Source organism: Sciurus carolinensis, chromosome 18 (genome assembly GCF_902686445.1).
Source record: "Sciurus carolinensis chromosome 18, mSciCar1.2, whole genome shotgun sequence".
NCBI classification, from domain to species: Eukaryota; Metazoa; Chordata; class Mammalia; order Rodentia; family Sciuridae; genus Sciurus; species Sciurus carolinensis.
In genome coordinates, this window is record NC_062230.1 from 20,454,742 (window position 1) to 20,475,800 (window position 21,059).

The following is a 21,059-nucleotide window of genomic DNA, read 5'->3' on the forward strand; positions in this document are numbered from 1 at the left end:
TTCTCAAAAGAATCACCTGTCATCGTTTTCATCTCTTTACCTCACCTCCCACTCAGCATACTTCTGAACCAGCACCTGCCCTGGACATCACCCTCTCCTTCCCCTCTCCTATTCGACCTACCACTAAGTGTCTGCTGTATAAAAACAGACTTGTTCAGCACTTACTATGTATCAGGCACTGCAGAAAATGCTTTACCTGTATTCATTCACAGAACACAATCCATCTGCTTCCCTTCCCCCTGCCCCAGTACTGGAGATTGAATCCAGAGTGCTCTACACTAAGCTACATCCCAGCCCTTTTAAAATTTTATTTTGAGAGAGGGTCTCTCTAGGTTGGTCAGGCTGAGCCTTAAACTTGCAATCCTCCTGCCTTAGCTTCCCGTGTCGCTGGGATTCTAGGCCTGTGTCAGCATGCCCAGCTATTGCTGTATCAGGTGTATGAGGTGGTGATGCTTGTTTCTCCTTCATAACACACTATCACCACTGGACTCTGCTTGGCCTCTCTCTTGGCTTGTATCTTTTTGTACCTTTAACTTTTATCTTTAATCCTCCCCCTTTCACCAGTTGGGCATGGGAGTGTCCTTGTAAGATGTGTTCTCCTGTTGTTTAATGTGCTCCTGTTTTCATTGTGCTTTTTTGTCTGTCAGTTTTGCAGTACCGAGAATTGAGCCCAGGGGCATTCTAACACTGAGCTACACCCTCCAGTCCTTTACGTTTTTATTTCCAGGCAAGGTCTGACTGAGTTGCCCAGATTGGCCTCAAACTTGCAATCATCCTGCTTCACCCTTCCAAGACACTGGGATCACAGGCATGCGCCACCACACCCAACCTAAATGGCGTTGTGCTGTAAACCTCATTCTTTCTTTTTCCATTCAGGACTTTACTTTTAAGACCTATCCTTGTGTGTACATCTAATCTGTGACTCAGAACAAGCATGTAGTATTTCAAAGTACGTACCCACATTTTAGTTATTTGGACCCCTGATGAAGGACTTCTGAATTGCCTCCCATTACTGGCTGCACAAACAGTGCCATCGTGAGTGACCTCCTGCTTGTCCCCTCATGGCCTATGTGGGCATTTCTCTGGGATGAGTAGCCACCATTGGGATGGAGCCATACCCTCTTAAATTGTCTCCCCAAATCTATTCTAACCAGAGTGGTCTTTCAAAAATGCAAACGTGGGGCTGGGGGTGTGGCTCAGTGGTACAGCACTTGTGAAGCCCTGGGTTCCATCCTCAGCACCACATAAAAATAAATAAAATAGGTATTGTGTCCACCTACAACAACAACCACCAAAAAAAGCAAATGTGTTTGTGTTCTGGTATCCCTGTCTCCTTTCCTGCCTCCCTCTCTCCCAACCAAACCCACCTCCCTTTTCATTTCAGTCTCCTGGGCCTCTGAAGAGCTGCCTGGAGCATATTTATCACTGTCCTCACCTCCATGACTCCTACTCATCTGCAGATCTCCCTGACTGGGTCACCCATGCTAGGCAAGTGCTCTACCACTGAGCCACAACCCCAGCCCCCTAGCCCTTTTTTTGTATTTTATTTAGAGACAGGGTCTCACTGAGTTGCTCAGGGCAACTAAGCTGAGGCTGACTTTGAACTTGAGATCCTCCTGACTCAGCTGCTGGGATTACAGGCATGAGCCAGCATGCCTGGCTCAAACACCTCTATTGTAATCACTCACAGCATTTTGTAGACCTTGGTCATTGTGGCAGTAACACAAATGTCATAATTTTATATCTGTGACATAGTTTAATTCATGTCTGTCCTACCCATTCTTCCTTAGATTATAAACTCCGTAAAGCCTGGGCTTCTTTCTGTTCCTGGTCTTCTCTGTACCTTTAGCACTTAGCCTAGCACTTTAGCACATAGCACAAATACTTTTTTAAATGAAAGTGTCATCTCTGCTCAGGAAGAACCATGGAGGGGATAGTATCTTGGTGGGGTGACTTTCATGAATTTGGTCCTCAACTTTGCAGGACCAGAAATTCCATTTTGTTAGCAACTGCTCAGGATAGATTCCTACTGCTGTAACTGCCAAGAAACTGAGGTATAAATCATAAGTCTGCAAAAAAAAAAAAGAAAAGAAAAAAGAAACATCAGACCTTCCTTTTCTCATCTTAAATTTCATTCTACAACCAGGTGCGGGGTGCACACTTGCAATCCCAAGGGCTTGGGAGGCTGAGGCAGGAGGATTGCAAGGTCAAAGCCAGCCTCAGCAATTTAGCAAGGCCCTAAGCAACTTAGCGAGATCCTGTCTCAAAATAAAAAATAGAAAATAAAAGGGCTGTGGCTCAGGGGTAAAGCACCTCTGGGTTCAATCCCCAGTACCAAAAAAAAAAAAAAAAAAAAAAAAAAAAAAAAATCATTGCTACAGAGCATCACATCTGAAATTCTTTTCCAAAGAACCTTGAAAAATCACAGAGATCTTTCCTGAGGCTCTTAAAGACACTAAGGAGGAAAGGAAGTTACACTGCATAGTTTTCTGACAATCCCCTTACAAATCCCTTCCTTCACTGAGTTCCACTGTCAAGGACAAAGCTCACCTAGCTCCCTCTTCCTTGCTTTCTTCACATTCAGAACGATTTCCTTGGGGATTTCAGGAACCTTCTAGGTAAAGCCAGCTGCCCACCTCTCCACTTATCCTTGATCATAACCACCCACCACCCATTTGAGCAAATGGAATTGCTCTCTCTCCAGATCTGACCATCCATGGCGGGCAGGTAGAGGAAAGGATGACAATTCTGTGGATTTTGTCCCTGATGCACATACAAAAAGCCACCAGAAGGTGGCATAGTATGCATGGAATACGAGAAGGAAGATAATGAAATACATTAACTCATAAAAATCACCTTTTTGTCTGCTTATAAATTATACATTGTAAAGCTGGGCGTGGTGCCCTGTAATCCCAGTAGCTCAGGATCCTGAGGCAGGAGGATTGTAAATTCAAAGCCAGCCTCAGCAACTCCTCAAGGGCCCCGTCTCCAAATAAAAAGGGCTGCAATGTGGTTTATTGGTTAATCCCCTCGGGGTTCAATCCCTAGTAATAAAAATAAAGTCCAAAATCTACAATCTATAATGGAGAAAATTAAATTCTTCACAGTTCCAGTCTAGGATGTCACCATAATGGAGAGAATGTACTTATCCCATAGTCTCCTTTTTATTTTCAGTAACTAAAATAAATTTTCTCACAAAAATAGGATTACAGAAGCGGCAGTCTGGCTCCTGGGCTGCCCCGGCTTGCGTAGGGCTTGCGCTGGGGCTCTCCCTGGCTCACCCTTAGGGGGCGACCGGGACTGCGACATGGAGGTCTGGGGTGTCTTCCGACGCACGGCCCCTAGGGGTCGAGGTCTGAAGCAGCGTCGCCGCGCAGCGGGCTCGGGTCTCCTAACGCGGCTCCACGTGCGCTAGCCCGACTGCCCTGCAAAACTGAATCCATCGTCCCCATCTGTTCCCACTCATGTTTCAGAGTGAAAGCCACCAAGCAGATCTCAAAGATCACCCTGACTGACCCTGAGAATCCTCTTGACCTTCCTCAGATCTTGACCTTTGAAGATCAAGAGCCCATAGGTGACCCCAAGAACTGACCGCCATCCAGCACAGCAGGGCAGCAACAGCACCTTCCAGGCCAACCTGACTCAAGGTTCAGATCCTCTGGCAAGAGTGGAATTTTTTTTTTTTTTTTTTCATTTAAAAGTGTATTAAGAACCCAGGGCCGTGGCTCATGCCTATAATCCCAGCAACTGGGGAGGCTGAGGCAGGAGGATTGCGAGTTCAAAACCAGCTTCAGCAACTTATCAAGACCCATTTTATGTTTCAAAATGAAAAATAAAAAGGACTTGGGGGGTGGTTCAGTGGTTAAAAGCCCTTGAGTTCAATCCCTGGTACCAAAAAATAATTAATTACAAATCAGCATCCATTTATATTCAAGTTAAAGATGTCACAGAGCCAGGAAAATTGCAAGCACAGCTGTAAGATTTGAGGGTTTCTCTGGACCAGGGCCATGGAGTCTGACAGACACATCTTATTGCACCTCACTTAGACCCCGCTCCTCCCCCTGCCTCCATGGTGCTGGGTATTGAACCCCAAGCACTCTATCACTGAGCTACATCCCCAGCCCTTTTTATTTTATTTTGAGCCAGGGTATCACTACATTGTCGAGGCTGGCCTGGAGCTTGGAGTCCTCCCACCTCTGCCTCAGGAGTAGCTGGATTGATTGCAGGTGTGCGCTGACATGCCTGGCTCTCATTCAGGCTTCCTGTGTCCCCTTGGCACACAGAAATAGCACAACCCATCTTGATTAACACATCATGCCCCAACTGGGGAATTTTCTGCATCCTTTGAGCCAGTGACTTCCGTATATTCCTCAAGTTATCCAGGACTTCCTGGTTTCAGTTTAACTCCTGGTTTTGGGTGTGTTTTGCTGTCTACCACACAGACCCCTGCTCCACAGCCCCCTGAGTTTACTGCAGGCGGATCTTATTGGATTGTAATGCGTGTTTGGCAACCTGCTGGAATGTCACAAGGTATAATCCTAAGCAGAAAGAATGCAGACTTCCTCGTGCCTGGTTGTACACACAGCTGAAGGCTACAGGATGTCATCTCTTGACTTTTCCCATTGAGTCATCCATGGGGCCCTATAAGTCCATGTGTTGCATTTCCCAGAAGTCCCTTCTTTCTTGGCTACTGTCCCTCTGCCCGACCTTCTCCCCAGGGTTTAGATTTCCTTCTTCCAGCACCTGCAAGAACAAGGCCAAGGAGACTTCCTTGCCTGGCTCCATTGCAGCTGATCACATGTCTTCATGGTTCTCTGTGGGACTAGGTCTGGGCCTCTCAGATCCCTCAGGGTGGAGCATCTGGAATCTGAACAGCAGCGTTGACCTCAGCAAAGCTTCATGTATTCATCTTGTCATTTATTAATCTGTGTGCCAGGCAGCGAGGATACAATGATAAGACTGGCAATGAAGAATAATTAAAACAGCAAACATTTATGGGAGACTTACTACTGTCTAGGCACTATGCTAAGCCTTTATACAAGTTGAGTTTTTAACCAGTTTTTCACAGGTAGTATGGTAACCAATGAAGTTTATCCATTGCTAATGGATTATTGCTAATTGAAAACTTTCCCCAATACCCTGCCATGACAACTTGCAATATATAGTCAGCACTGGTTTAAAAAAAAAAAAAAAGTTGGCTTTTCAAGCCTCATGAGTCCCCCACCCCCACCCATTATTAATCTCACTCAATATTAAGGTCATTTTTCTTTTTTCTCTTTTTCTTTTCTTTCTTTTTTCGGGGAACTCGGGGTACTAAGGTTTGAATCCAGAGGCATTTTTACCAATGAGCTAAGTCCCCAGCCCTTTTTTATTTTGAGGTAGGGTCTCACTAAGTTGCTTAGGGCCTTGCTAAATTGCTGAGGCTGGCCTTGAACTTGCCATCTTCTTAAAGCGTGGGGCATGATGTGGTTCAGTGGTTGAATATCCCTGGGTTTAATCCACAATACCAGGAAGAAAAAAAAAAAAAAAAAAACACCACATCCCAAGAACACTTATTTCCTAATTTTCTCCATGTCGCTCTGTCTTGGTGTGTTATCTTTATTTAAATTAGGGTTCTTTTCCTCTTCTTATCATCTGGTTTGTTATTACCCCAACTCTGCTTTGATTCTAGAGGCCTTCTGTTTTCACTTTATTAAAAGTGGGTATTAAAGAACTCAAAAATCACCCAAATCTGGAAAACAAAAAAATTTAGTTTATTGAGGAACACAAGCAGAAGGACGGCTTCTAGGTAAACCAAGGGTGGAATTCAGGAACACCAAGATGACACGGGATTTAATGGATTCACAGGCAGAATGGGGGTGTGAGTGGAGATTCATATCTGGCTGGCCTGAGAAAGTCTGGCTTCCTTGGAAACCATAGTGCTGTGTTTGTTTGTTTGTTTGTTTAAATGTGGAACATTTTGCCTGTCTCATTCTCTGCCAGAGACAGCAAGGCGGAGAAAATCTGGGTGGGCACCTCTCTGGTCCAAAATGACTCACAGGACTTAGGTCCTTCAGGCAAATGTGGAACATTTCATTTCCACACGTTTGTTATCTAAACTTAAAATTCATACTAATTCCTATTAAATTCACACTTAAGGACAGGTGCCATGGCACACTCGGGTGGACCTCAAGTTCAAGGCCAGCTCAGACAACTTAGTGAGACCGTGTCTCAAAATTTAAAATAAAATTAAAAAAAAAAAAAGAGAAGACCTGTGGACATAACTCAGTGGTACAGTGTCCCTTGGTTCAATCTCCAGTACCACAAGAAAAAAAAATTCACACTTAATTCATCCTTAAATTCATAATAATTCATAATTTTTTTGGCACCGGGGATTGAACCCAGGAGTACTTTATCACTGAGCTACATCCCCAGCCCTTTCTGTTTTTTTTTTTATTATTATTTTGAGCCAGGGTCCCACTATGTTGCTGAGGGTCTCCCCAGATTGCCCAGGCTGGCTTCAAACCCGCAATCCTCCTGCCTCAGCCTCCCAAGTCTCTGGGATTACAGGCATGTGCCACCCTGACTGGCAATAAATGATTTTATCATTTTATTGTAAATTAACCTCCATTTGTCTCCTATAATTACAGTGAAGACATTACATTGGAAACTGTGATCAACCCTCAACTGTGGTGAGGGCCTTTCCACGTATTAGCTCATGGAATCTTCTCACTAATTCTATGATGTAGGTAGAATGTCATCTTTGTCTTCAGAAGAAACTGAAGCACTGGAGGTGAAGTGACACGTCCCAGGTCACAGAGGCAGCAGTGGATACCAGGCTTGAGGTCGCAAAGTCTATATTCTCCCTGGCAGGAGAAGGTAGTCACCCAGGGACTCCATTCCAGGATGTTAAGGGGGCTTTCCATAAAGGGGTGGGGGTGTTGGGTGTGACGTGGTGGGAACCACTCGGGGGCATACAGTGTGTTGAAGCCCCCCCTCCTCCTTCTTCATTCCATATTTGGCTTCCACAACCTGAGTCTGAGCCAGATTGGGGAACAGCATGGAGGCAGCCGTGTGGCCCAGACCCGGGCCCCAGGAGGAGCCGGTGGCAGAGGGTGGAGGAAGTGCAGGAAGGAGTGACCCAGGTGAGGCCCTCTGGTCCTACTGGCCAAGATCTCAAGGACTGTTTATGCCCAGACCCTGCCTCCTCCCTCTTCTCCCTGAGAGGCAGGCGTCTCCACTGTGGAAAAATACCCAGCAGAGAGGGAGGAGGAGAGGCTCCCTGGCCAGCTCCCTTCCCCTCTGGAGGGCCGGCATTTATGGGCTGGGTTCTGGGAAAGCCAGATTGCATCAGACAGGGCCTGAAGGACTGAGGCCAGTCTGTGGTCTGAGGACAGCCTTATAAGTATGGGTGAGTGAGCTGGGAGAAGACAGGCGCTTACTCAGGAAACCAGACACAAACAAAACCTTAGGAGAAGAGGAGAGAGAGAGTGGCCAGACATGATGGCCACCTTGCCCCATGCCGCCAGCCCCTCCCAGCAGCCCCCAGGCCCGGAGGACGAAGACGCCAGCCTGGATGAGTACGACCTCTACGGCCTGGCCCACCCTCATGTGGGTAAGGCCGCTCTGCCCCCTCCCTGGTCCTTCCACTTCCCGAGCCCCTCAGCTACCCCCAGAACCCCGCTCCTTGGTCTGACCCCAGGACTTGCCCTTCTCTGCCAACATGTGCCTATGGCCCCCACAAGTCATGTCCGTCTAATCCCTGAGCCCTGGGACGTCACATCTGGGGGACCCTCATTCCACATAGGAGGAGAAGCAGGCAGGGGTTGTGTGTGTCCCAGAGTCACATGGTGATGCCCCTTCTGCCCTGGCAACCCCTATCAACCACCGCTCCTCGGCATCATAGCTCACCCCCAATTCCTTCCCTGGGTACCAGCTGGTGGAGGCCGGAAGGGTCGCACCAAGAGAGAAGCTGCCGCCCACACCAACCGCCCCAGTCCTGGCGGGCACGAGAGGAAACTAGTGACCAAGTTCCAGAACTCAGAGAGGAAAAAGGCCCAGCGCTGAGGCGAGCTGGAGGTAAGGAGGCAGGGGCCAGAGGGCCGGTGGAGGCGGCTCTGCCTCGGAGGGACCCGCCTGAAGATGTGCGGGCGGGGGAAGGAAGAGCTGCCTCAACATTAGAATAAAAGGAGACCTTCGATTCTGAGTTTCCCAGCGACCAGCACACAGAGGAACACAGAGCCTTTCCAAGGGAGGGACATTTGGTTTACAGAGAGGGACACTGAGACCGGGGGCGGGGGGCGTCTTCTCTGCAGGTACAGAGGAAGTGAGCGGGAGAGGCAGAAGCAGAACCCAGGTCTCTGTCCTTTCCTTCCCCCCAGGTGAAGTCAGACCACGGACACTCCACCCAGCCATGAAGACAGGATTGCGAGCAATTGACCCGGGGGGCCTGCTTGCCCCCCACCCCAACCCTAGGACTCACCCCACCCGAGTGAGGCTCCAGGCGACCACCAAGGAAGCACCTCCAGGCCCAGCAAAAGGGCAGGATCGGGGCAAGGCAGGGATGGACAGGCAGAGGCAGGACGGTACCCCTCCCAAACAGAAGTGCTGAAGGCACGGGAGCCCCCACTAAGGCGGCAGTGGCAATAAACAAACCCAGCAGCAGCAACTTCTCTCCCTGTGTTGTATCCTGGCTCTCTGTGTATGTTTCTTTGGGCAAGTTTCTGCCTATGTTTCTCCCTCTGCATGAACCAACAAGAGAATGTGTGGTGTGTGTGTGTGTGTGTGTGTGTGTGTGTGCGCGCGCGCGTGTGTTGGCTCTTCCTGGAGGGACCTAGGCTGGGAGCCATCTCTCTTGTTTTGTATATACACGCTCCAGAGCGTCTATTTCTGTGATCTCTTATGAGGTATGAGGGCATTTCCTCTGTTTCTTTGTAGTGCTGCCCATGAGACATGCCCCTCCTCAGTCCTATCCATTCTTGGATATGATTATGTCACCTTTATAGAAAGAATACGGGGCAAACAAGAGTGTGGTTGGACCTAAGTGGATATATTGATCGCGATATATGTTTGGGCTATTGTACTGAAGACCTGGACAACACAGGCTAGAAAGTTCTTTGTCTCTCACGCAACAGCCCAAATGACAACTTCACTGTGTCAGGGATTCCAGCTACTTTTAACTCATTGTTCTGCCACGCTCAAAACATGGCTTCCACCTGAGCCCACTGTAGCTGCTCTAGTACCTACAATCACACCTGTATCTCAGCCTATGGAAAGAAGTAAGAGACCAGAGGAGACTGGGCCTGTTCATTTCTAAGGGCATCATCTAAAAGTAGAACCCTCACATCTGTTCAGAATTTAGTCACATGGCCACACCCAACTACAAAAGTTGCTGGGAAAGTAGTATTTAGTTGCTTAAACCACATGGTTGACCAAACTGGGATGAGGCAGGGTTTTACTATTAAAAGAAGTAGGAAAGATGGGCTGGGGTTGTGGCTCAGTGGTGGAGCGCTTGCCTAGCACATGTGAGGCACTGGGTTCCATCCTCAGCACCACATAAAAATAAATAAAACAAAAGTATTATGTCCTTCTATAACTTAAAAAAAATACAGGAAAGAATGGATGCTGGAAGAAACTAGCAAGAGACACTGCCCACATACAGAGCCAACGGAAATAGGAGGAGAAACCCCGAGATCTGGCTCTGGACTTAGCCTTTCTCCTTTTCTCTTGTCCCTTCCATATAAGCCCTAAGTTGTTCTTAGGAACCCAAAAATAAGACAGAGGGTAGAACCTGTTGGAGCATTAACAGATCACAGCAGACTGTGGCTAGCAGGAGCACTTGGGGACCTCTGTCCAGCCATCTCCCGAGTCCAGCCTGATCACAGAATCACAGATTCCACGCACAGCTGGGAAGGACGTTGGCGGACCCACTCCTCACGGCACTGGAATGGCCACTGCTTAATCAAGTCCCATTAGGGATGGGACCTGGCTTCCTGTGAAGGTCGTCCAGTTCCACCTCGGGGCAGCCCCTTGATGTGGGCTGGAATCTGAGTCGGGTCTAAACCACCTGCCCCTGAGCCGGCCTCTGTTCCTCTCCTCCTGCCTCCTGCCCGTGGGCTTTGCTCACAGGCCTCCCTCTCTTTATTTCTGTGCCCAGAGCACAGCCTCCTGACCTCCTCCCCGAAGGGCGAGCCTGGGCCCAGAGCCTCACAGTCAAACTGACACGTGACTCCTCCCGGATGTCTCCTGGAGCCCTGTGGCTCACTAGATGCCTACCGCCTTCCCAGGGCCTGAGGCGTGGCCTGCAAGGAGGGACAGATGAGACCCTGGCACAATGGGAACCAGGCCGGGTGGCCACCGTCACCTTTAGAACCCAGGGCAAGTGACAGCCTAGCACCAGCCAGAGCTCTCAGCTCAGTACAGATCTGGGGTGTCAGTTTCAGAAAATCAGAGGGACAACTCCTGTGTTTTGCATTCCTGCTCCATGACAAGTTGTTTTGTTTGTATTGTTTTTCAGCATTGTGGATCAAACTCAGACCCTCCCACACACTCAGCAGCAATCTGTGACTGAATACCTCCCCAGCCCCATGACAAGTGTTTTATAGTATTTGTTCCATGTAATCCTTATAATAATCCAAAAGGACATATTACTATTGAACCCATTTTTTTCAGATGAGAAAACCAAGGTTCAGAGAAGTTAAGTCATTTGCCCAAAGTCACACAGCCTGAACCCACAGAACATGGGATTATGAACTCAGGTCTGTCTGATTTTCAAAGTCTGGACTTTTTCCTTTCTGCTACATACCTACATACAAGAAGCAAAAGATACTGACAATGAGGAATCCTAGACTGTAATTAGTTTCTGGTCAGTTACTCCTCTGAGCCCTCTTTTTCTCACGTGTCAGATGGTGAAACTAGTCTCCCTTCTGTTAAAGAAGAAAGTAAAGACTGAGAAGTACCCTGTCCCTAGCTGATGTGGCCACTCCCAGCATACTGAGTCCTTTGACTCCAGCCGGAGGCCCTACACACCACCCCTCACTCTTGGCCTCTGATTGGCCTTCCCCTGCCTCCCTCCTCCCTGGCACAGCCTCTGCCTGGGAGGCCTCCTCTCTGTTCCAGGAACTGTCAGGACGATTCTTGAATTACAGAACTTCTGGATGAGGAAGGACCCAGTCTAGAATCTCCCTCTTTCTGTCTCTGTCCCTCCTTTTCTATCCCCTTTCTTTTTCTTCTTCCGGTTGCATGGAATGTATGTTTCCCCAGTTGGGGGGGTTCCTCTGAGAACTGGAGAAATCGATGACTTGTTTCCCCTTGGGGGCTTACAGAAACTTCCCTGTGAGGTTTCCATAACACAAGGATTCCCAGCAAATTGTGAAATATTGAGAAGCTCTCTGTGGGGTTATTTGTTTTGCAAACAACCTGGTCCCCCACGGGCCCGTTTCTCAAAAGCCAGCCCAAATATATAGAGATATAGATAAATATAGACCTATAGATATGTCTCAATCTATATGTCTATATATATCTTTAAATTTCAGAATGACCTAAAGTTAATTTTCAACTTGCACTCCTCAGAGATAATACTAACAATAGTCATAATCATAGCTACCCCTATGGACGCTCTGACTCACGGTTTTCCCAGCTTCATCTTTCACACAGAACTTTCGTGATCTCTGTTGTACAGCCATTCAAGCTACACTGAACTGACGGCATTGCAAAACTGCCCCCTTGCCTTTTATACTCAAATGTGTTTAAAAAGAAACTATATCACCACCCCAAAGGGAAAACCACAGTTAAGTATCACAATTAAAAATTAACAGTAAAAAGAAAGATCTCACTACAGCTTCTTTTTTTAAAGTTCATCTGTTAGCCGGATGTGGTGGCTGTTCACCTGTGCATTACCTACAATGACTTTGTGTACCAAGAGTCACAAGGGTACACACTTGGGGAAGCACACAGGGTGATTTTGTGACATAATAATGAAGGTATACTAGTTGCAGGTGCTATGGCACATGCCTGTAATCCTAGCTACTGGGGAGGCTGAGGCTGGAGGATCATAAGTTTGAGGCCCGCCTCGGCAACTGAGTGAGGCCCTAAGCGATTTAGTGAGGCCCTGTCTCATAATGAAAAATAAAAAGGGCTGGGGATGTGGCACCCCTGGGTTCAATCCCCCGTACCAAATAAAATAAAATAAACAACAACAACAAAAAAAGACCAATGATACCTGAACACAGGTCCAGTGTGCAAGCAATGTGAATGTTGCTCGGTTCAATTTCTATTTCCTGCTCTTTTTCTGCCAGATGGCAGGTGTTCCATGGAGGCCAGGCTGAGGTTTTCCCTCTCCCTCTCTCCAGGATTGCTCCAGAGTGGGGCTGGGAGGGAACCCGGGAATCCCTTCACCTCAGCGGGACATTGGGATTTGCCAAGATGGACCCCCTTCCTGCACTTCCTGTCTGCTCTCTACTCCCAACCCACACAGCCCTTGCTCTCCCTTTGTGTCCTCTGGGCCACCTCCTACAACCCCCATGTCACACCAGGATTCAGGGGCACCACTGGGATCTGTCAGCCTGGAAAGGGGAGTAAGATCCCCTCTGTCCTCAGTTGTCTCCCACCTATTCAGAAACAGCGGGCACGAGAGTCCTTTCTCGGACAGTTTTCTTTGCTTTCCCTTTAAATTATCTCTTTCCTTGATTTGGAGGAATAGCGTAATGTTTCCCCCTCCTCCAAAACTCACGTTGAGATTTAACTGCCTTTGTAACAATTTGGAGAGGGGGAACCTTTAAGAGGTAATTAGGCCTAGAAGGTTCTGCCATCATGGATGAGTTAATGCTATTATGGGAGAGTGGGTTTGCTTTTCTGCCACCTCACAGTTGCTGAGGCCCTCTGCTTTTTATTTTTACTTAATTTTTTTTCCTGAGACAATGGCTTGCTCTGTTGCCCAGGCTGGTCTCAATCTTCCTGGCTCAGCCTCCTGAGGAGATGGGACTACAGGCACATGTCCCTGAAACCAGCTGTTACTATGTGGTTTTGCTTTTGAAGTGCTGGGGCTCGAACCCAGGGCCGCAGGTGTGTCAGGCGAGGGCTCTACCACCGAGCCACGGCCCCAGCCCCGCGGGGACCTCAATATTAGAGCCTTCTCAGCCTCCAGAACTGTGAACCAACAGATTTCTGTTTGTTAGGAATTACTTGGTCTCGTGTTCTTTTACAGCAGCACAAAACAGACTAAGAAACACCCCCACGCCACCACAAGAGAGCCACGTGGTCCTCACTGATGGGTCAGGAAGGCCATGAGGGTGAAAGGGGGTGGGGGCTCCATCCTGGTTTGTCCACTCCAGTCACCCACAGTGATGGTGATCAGCGCACACTGAACATTCACCAATCCTGCAGGAGGGGAAAGACCTGGGGCTCGGGCCACTGCTGGTCCAAGACTGAGCCAAGAGTGGCCCAGGTGTGGTGACCCCCATGTTCCCATTTTCTACAGAGTTCTGAGGCCTTAGTTTTATGACTAAGAGATCTCTGGAATAAAAAAGGTTTATTGAGCTGTTTGTTACAGATGGTCATTTGGGGCAAAAGGACTGATCCTGGGGAAAAAATTCCCTAACTCACCAGCATCACAGCCAGAGAGCAGTTGAAAAATGTCCCCTAGCCAGGCATGGGGGCGCACATCTGTAATCCCAGCCGCTCGGGAGGCTGAGGCAGGAGGATCACAAGTTCAGAGCCAGCCTCAGCAATTTAGTGAGACTTGAAGAAACTTAGTGAGACCCTGTCTCTAAATAAAATATAAAAAGGGCTGAGGATGTGGCTCAGTGGTTAAGACCCCTGGGTTCAATCTCCAGTACCAAAAAAAGAAAAATATCCACTAGACCTAGGGTATTTTCTAACAAAACTTTGGGGAAAAGAAACATAATGCTGAAGTCAAACCTGTGTTGGGTATAGAAATGAGGGGAGTGATGATGAACAGTGGGGGACTCTTTTGATAATTGGGGGCGGGGGTAGCGGGGATTGAACTCAGGGCACTCAACCACCGAGCCGCATCCCCAGCCCTGTTTTGTATTTTAGAGACAGGGTCTCGCTGGGTTACTCAGGGCCTCACTTTTGCTGAGGTTGGCTTCGAACTCGCGATCCTCCTGCCTCAGCCTCCCACGCCACTGGGATAACAGGCCTGTGCCACCGTGCCTAGCTCGTTTTTTATAATTCTTGGTTAGTGCAAAAAGCAGACTGTGATGTGGCCTTGATGCGTAACCTCAGCATACAGGAAAGAAAGGTGGATCAGATCTTTTTTTTTCTTTTCCTTTGTTGATTTAGCTTGGAGCTGCTAGTTAAAATGAACTTTTATCTCTTACCTCCTTCCATCCTCTGACCTTAGGACATCTCAGAATTCCTCTCTTATCAGCCTCCAGAGAGCGATGGAGGGGTCCCCAGCCCTGAGTTCCTGTACTACCAGCCACCAGACACAGGAGGACTCTCCCCAGGGCTGGGACCAGCACCCAGGGCTCTGTCAACTAGAAACACTCTTCGTAAAACAAGGTTCTCTTTTCCTTTCTGATTACAAAAGCAGTTATGGTTGTGGAATCACAAGAGAATCCCCAACCTCTGATCAGTCTCTGTCCCCCTGACCAAACACACCCTCTTCTCAACTTCTGCAAAGCCCTTAAATGATAAAATGAATCCATGTCATCACTTTATGGACGGTTCACAAAGCTCTGTGCAACATTTCTGGAAAACCAGTTTGGAGGGTTTTGTTTTTTTAACTGGGGACTTTACTGGGTAACCCCATATGGCCATGAACATTCTAAAAGTGTGAACTCTTGCTGGGTGTGGCAGCGCACACTTGTAATCCCAGCGTCTCGGGAGGCTGAGGGAGGAGGATCTGGAGTTCAAAGTCAGCCTCAGCCACAGTGAGGTGTTAAGCAACTCGGGGAGATCCTGTCTCTAAATAAAATACAAAATAGGACTGGGGATGTGGCTCAGTGGTCAAGTGCCCCTGGGTTCAATCCCCGGTGCCAAAAATAAAAATAAAATGTGGAGTCTAGCGAAACACTGTTCTTTCCTCATAGAGCTTACATGGACAATCGGGCACAAACAATGACAAATGAACAAACAAAGAATTTCCTCCAGGCTAGTGCACTTTAAAATGCCTTCCTTCAGGAAGACTTGCTGAGAAGGTGACCTTTAAGCAAGATCCAGAAGGAAGTTTCAGTCACCTCGAAATTCCTGTTTATTCCTTCAGAGCACACGGTACCTTCCGAGGTACTGTATGTTTATGGATTGGCTGATTTCCTCACCACTGTCTCTTCAGTGCCTGGACATAGTAAATGCTTAGTAAATATTGATTGAATAATACTAAGAACAAAATAAACAGAATGATATAATCTGGGAGTGATGGGTGAGGAGAAAGGTCAGACTTTGAAGAGTTGGCATTTGGGCTGAGACCTGAAGGATTACGACAAAGAATTAAGTGTATAACAATAGAAGTGTGCGTTATCTGTGACTGTGTAACACGTTACCCCCAAACTGAGAGGCTTAAAACAACACTCAGTTATTATCTCACTGTCCCTGTGGGTCAGGGATATAGTTGTGGCTTAGCTGGGTGGCTCCAGGTCTCTCACAAGCCTGCAATCAAGGTCTTGGCCGGAGCCACAGTCAATTTAAGGCTGACAAGGGAGAGGAGTGGGAGCAGGATCTGCCTCCTTGTGTACTGTATAGAACAACTTGGGGTCCTCATTGGCTGCTGCTCAGGGACATCAGCTCTGCCTTAGTCCCTTTTGTGTTGCTATAGCACAATACCTGAGATGAGACATTATTAAAGAAAACAGCTGCTGGGCCTGGTGATGCACACCTGTAAATCCAGTGATTCAGGAGGCTGAGGCAGGAGGATCACAAGTACAAAGTCAGTCTCAGCAACTTAGCGAGACCCTGTCTCAAAAATAAAAGATTGAAAGGGTTGGGGATATGCCGGTCATGGTGGTGCACCCCTGTAATCCCAGTGGCTCAGGAGGTTGGGGTGGGAGGTTCGTGCCAGCCTCAGCAATTTAGGGAAGCCCTAAGCAACTTAGTGAGACTCTGTCTCTAAATAAAATATTAAAAAGGACTGGGGATGTGGCTCAGTGGTAAATCACTCCTGAGTTCAATCCCTAGTTACCTCTTCAAAAAAAAAAAAAAAAAGTTGAAAAAAATGAATCACTAAGTCCAGTCCCCACTTACCACTAAGTAAAGCAGAGCAAGTGAGGGCGTCTCAGGCAGGGAGGACATGGCTTAGATAGAAAATGGGCATCTATCCTAACTGGCAGTATTTCAAGCAAGGAATGACTAAGGGGAGAAGGAATGGGGACAGACGGGACTCGGACAACCTGGCATTTGAGATGGCACCAATTCATACTCAAATGGAGTGGGAAAGTGACAGAGTGACCCACCAGACTTCCAGGGGCTGTTTGCACAGGAATGAAGAATGTCACAGGAGCAACCAGGGAGTCAGAGCTGATCACTGACAGGACAATAGACTTTGAGGAAAAAACCTCATATGCAGAACCATATGAGAACCACATGGGCCCCTCTGCTCTCCTCTAGTCACTTAGTAAGTTCGTTGTCTGAAATTCAGATGCATTTGGCTGATAAAGAGACAGTTACCAATATAGAGAGGTAAGTTTGTGCTGTGAAAAGTGAGGCTGATTTGGTTTGGGGGTGGGATGTGTCAAAGAGAAAGCCAGCGGGCTGGGGAGATAGCTCAGTTGGTAGAGTGCTTGCCTTGCAAGCACAAGGCCCTGGGTTTGATCCCCAGCACCGCAAAAAAAAAAAAAAAAAAAAGAGAGAGAGAAAGCCAGACATTAGTTAGAGTGATAGGGGCACACTCTATTCATTTATTATTTAGTTTTGCAGTGCTGAGGATGACACCCAGGACCTTGAACATCTTGAGCATGCTAGGACTTTTAAATACTGTATCACTGAGCTGTATCCCATCCCTAGCAGGGACAAATTTTCATCAGTAATACACTATTATAATAAGGAGAGAGTCTAGTACGACTTGAATTCAACTTTCATTTATACAGAGGTGAATGAGAGAAGAATGAGGAAATGGGGGTGCACAGGAACTCAGCAGAGTCAAGAAATTGAAAAATTAACAAAAATGGGAAATTGAGTGTTGGTCCACCTGAAACTACCTGGATTTGCTAACTGGTGCTTACTGAAGTCAGGCACCTACCCTCCCACAGAGGCTGGGAGACAGACGCCTTATCTTCAGATGTTGGCTGGAACAAATACTATAGTACATTCTTTGGGCAGCCTTGAGTTTTCTCAGGGAGGCAATTTTGGGGGTTAGAGTCATCTGATGGGTTTGGCCTTGAGCTGCTAGAAACCACCTTCATGTTTGTTTAAGTCTTTATAGGCCAAGGTTGAGGCCTAGTGGAGAAAGAGCTCAGAGGAGCCTGGCTAGGGTTTGGTCAAGAAGAGACTGCTTGTCAGGGGATCAGCAAAGCCCTCCTGAAGTGTGATTAACAATTGAAGAGGCTGGAGAGGTGGACCTCAGGATGATGTTTTAGATCTAAGAAACAGGAAAAGTTGATACTTCCTACTGCTGAAGAACCAAGATGAAATGTTACCCAGAACAGATTCGGGCCCCAGTTGGCCCTTCCCTCCCAGTGGGTCTCCACCCAGGGTGACCCTGGAAGACAGGAGCTCAGTCTATTTCCTTTTGTTTTGTGTGTGGAGGAAGAGTGGGTGCTGGGGATTGAACCCAGGGGCCCTCTACTACTGAGCTACATCCCAGTCCTTTTTTAAACGATTTTTATCTTGAGACTGGGTCGCTAATTTGCCAAGGTTAGCCTCTAAAGTTTGATCCTCCTAGGATTCCTGATAGATTTATTCCCCTTGGTACCATTGCTATCTACTGCCTCAGAAAAAGGAATGATCTTTGTAGATTAAGTACAGGGTGTGCCAATTTACTTAAATATAATTTCCCAGACTCAAACTGTGCACTCTAGAGACTTGAAACAAAGAATCCCTGTTTTATGCCAACCCAGGATATGTTCTCACACCTCAAGTCAAAGGTCTGGCTGTGAAGGTTGACGCACGACTCCACGCGGAGAACTACAACTCCCAGCATGCCAGCGGGGATTTTCCACGGTGCCTGCTGGTAGCTGTGACCGCTCAGACGCTGAAAGCCCTGACTTTTAAGTACCCTCACGGATGACGCCATGTTATGGCGCCGAAGCCGCTACCCGGCTGTGGGCGGAAGCGTTTAGGAAACTAGCTTTCTATTAATGGAGGAGAACCGGGTTAGGGGAGGCTACCCCGGGCAATAAGAATCTGTAGGAGCGAGAGAGGGTGTGGGGGGTGGGGGGCGGGCTTGGGTGGGTTACTTTGCGGCCTCTGAGTTGACAGGCCTGCTCGGACCTCATCCCTAAGACCAACAAAAATGGTGATGAGGACATTGAAGTCCTACCAACCAGCTCTGCCCCGAGGACCCTGGTGAACAAGTTTGCCCAGAGATCCACCACCTGGATGGAGTGAGACAGAATGGGGGTCAGATGAGTGACACAGGGGAAGCCTGATGTAGCTCTGACCTCTAACCTCTCCCCCTAGTTCCCTCCCTGAAGGCCAGGTCCCTGCCTTTTTCTGCCTCTTTGCTCCTGAGGGCTTCAGCGTATTTATTGAGAAAGCTTGGAAAGCTTGGAATGTCCAAGCCTGGACAGGGAAGTAATATCAGAATGTGGAGGAAGGTCGTGAGCTTCCTGGTAGGAGATCTGTGCAGTGCCCCGCGGGGATGGGGGACTTCTTGAGTTTCATACTTTGCTCTTGTGTCTCTCTGTCCCCTGCATGCTTTTGACCTTTGCTATCAATAGTCACATCCCCAGTGCTAGGAGATACAGACAGGTCCTGCTACTTGTGTCATGGGGTAGGGAACAGGGTGAGTAGGGTTCATTCTACTCTGGAATATGAACAGGAAGGATCAAGATGGAAATCTAGCACCACTTAGGCATGGGGACTCAGGACTTGGTCTCTTGCTACTACTATCCTTCATGCTCGAACTCTGTTTTCTGGTCCCTCTTCATTCTGTTATTCCCTCGTTGTAGGCCATATGGGTTATTTGTTAAGGGTACAGACTTTTTTTTTTTTTTTTTTTGGTCACTGGGGATTGAACCCAGGGGCACTTAACAACCACTGAGCCACAGCCCCTCCCCTGGCACTTTTTATGTTTTATTTATTTTGAGACAGTAAAAATAGTTGCCTAGGGCCTCACTAAATTGCATAGACTAGCCTCTAACAGTGATCCTCTTGCCTCAGCCTCTGGAGCCACTGGGATTACTGAACATAGGACTATTTTGAGGATAAAATGAGCCAATAGTTGAAAAGTGCATAACATGTATAAACACTTGATTAGATTTTAGTTGCAGTTCTATTACATTCAATATAAGCTCCAAGGAAGTAGAGCTTTCTCCACAAAGGAAGACATATTCACCACTATGTCTCTAATGTCAGGAACAATGACAAGGACACATTGAATGGGTCTATAAATATTGACTGAGCATCATCTCAGTTTTCACACTTTGAAATACTTTCTCCATTGTCTTCTGACACTACATAATAGTGTTGGACTTTTTCATGCTTCTTCGTCTAGCCTGCAATTTAAAATACATATATTTTTGATTTATATATTTCTTGTAACTCAGGATTGAACCCAGGGCCTGATGCAGCTGGGAAAGTGCTCTACCACTAAGTCACATCCTCAGCCCTTTTTATTTTTTATTTTGAGACCAGGTCTCACTAAGTTGCCCAGGCTGGACTTGAACTTGTGATCCTCCTACCTCAGCTTCCCAAGTATCTGGGATTATGGGTGTGCACCACCATGCCCCACTAGCGTATGATTTTTGACCCTGGAAAATCAGTTTAGAAGAATGAATCAAAACAGAGCAGAGGGAATATGTGCTGTAAGTGGTAGAAACACTAGATCTCAAACTGGCTTAAGAAAAAAGAAAAAGATGAGTTTATGAAACAACATTTCAGAGGCAATTATTTGGAGAATGGCTGGATCTGGGAGCTCAAAGTAAATAATAATCAAGATTCTTGTCTTCATCTCCAGCTCTCAGCTCTGCTTTCTCGTGGGCCAGCTCCAGTCTGAGGGAAATTTTTCCCTCATGGCGGCTCCCAGTAGATTCAGGTTCACGCCTTTCCATCAGTTCAGCAATCCCTACAGAGAGAGAGGGCTTCTTTCCTTAAATCCCAGGGCTGATTCCCAGATCCACATGTCCATCCCTGAACCATTCTCTATAGCAAGAGTCATGGGTCATCCTGACCGGCTGGGCCTGGATCTTGGTGTCTACCATGGAAGAAGTCTCTGAGCAAGTGAACCGATGATTCCCCAGAGAAAACCCAGTGCTTTATTTTATTTAATGATTTATCTATCTGAATGTTTATTTGTTGATTTATACTTTTTTTTTTCTTTTTGGTCCTGGGAATTGAACCCTGAGCCACATCCCCAGCCCATTTTTATGTTTTATTTAGAGACAGGGTCTCGCTAAGTTGCTTAGGGTTTCACTAAATTGCTGAGGCTGTCCTTGAACTCGGGATCCTCCTGCCTCAGCCTCCTGAACCACTGGGACTACAGGTGTACAGCACTGCATCCATCTGTTGGTTTATACGTTGATCGATTGATTTTTGTGTTGCTGAGAATGGAACCCAGGGTCTCACACATGCTAGCAAGCACTTTAACACTGAGCTATACCCATGGCCCTTAATTTTTATTTAAAAAGGAAGAAAAAACCCGGCATAATGGTGCATACTATAATCCCAGTGACTCAGGAGGCTGAGGCAGGAGGATGGAGAGTTCAAAGCCAGCCTCAGCAACTTAGGCCCTAAGCAACTCAGGAAGACCCTGTCTCTAAATAAAATATTTAAAAGGGCTGGGGATGTGACTCCATAATTAAGCACCCCTGGGTTCAGTCCCCAGTAGCCTCCCTGCCAAAAAAAGGGAGGAATAGGTGGGCAAATGGAAGAGACACACAACCTATGTTCCAAACAATGCTCTTCTCTCGGCACCCTCTCGCTTCTGGCCGGCTGACAGTTTTTTGCTTTGTGACTTCTCAATCGAT

The 21,059-nt window shown here is 47.4% G+C and overlaps 1 protein-coding gene across 1 annotated transcript; it reads left to right on the forward strand.

The window, feature by feature from the left end:
* Window positions 1-7,249: 7,249 nt before the first annotated feature.
* Window positions 7,250-8,666, forward strand: Nupr1 (nuclear protein 1, transcriptional regulator). Its single transcript, XM_047533886.1, has 3 exons — window positions 7,250-7,594; window positions 7,916-8,058; window positions 8,361-8,666. Exons 1-2 carry the CDS (start codon window positions 7,480-7,482, stop codon window positions 8,044-8,046), a joined length of 246 nt encoding a protein of 81 aa, XP_047389842.1. The 5' UTR covers window positions 7,250-7,479; the 3' UTR covers window positions 8,047-8,058; window positions 8,361-8,666.
* The last annotated feature ends 12,393 nt before the right edge of the window (window positions 8,667-21,059 follow it).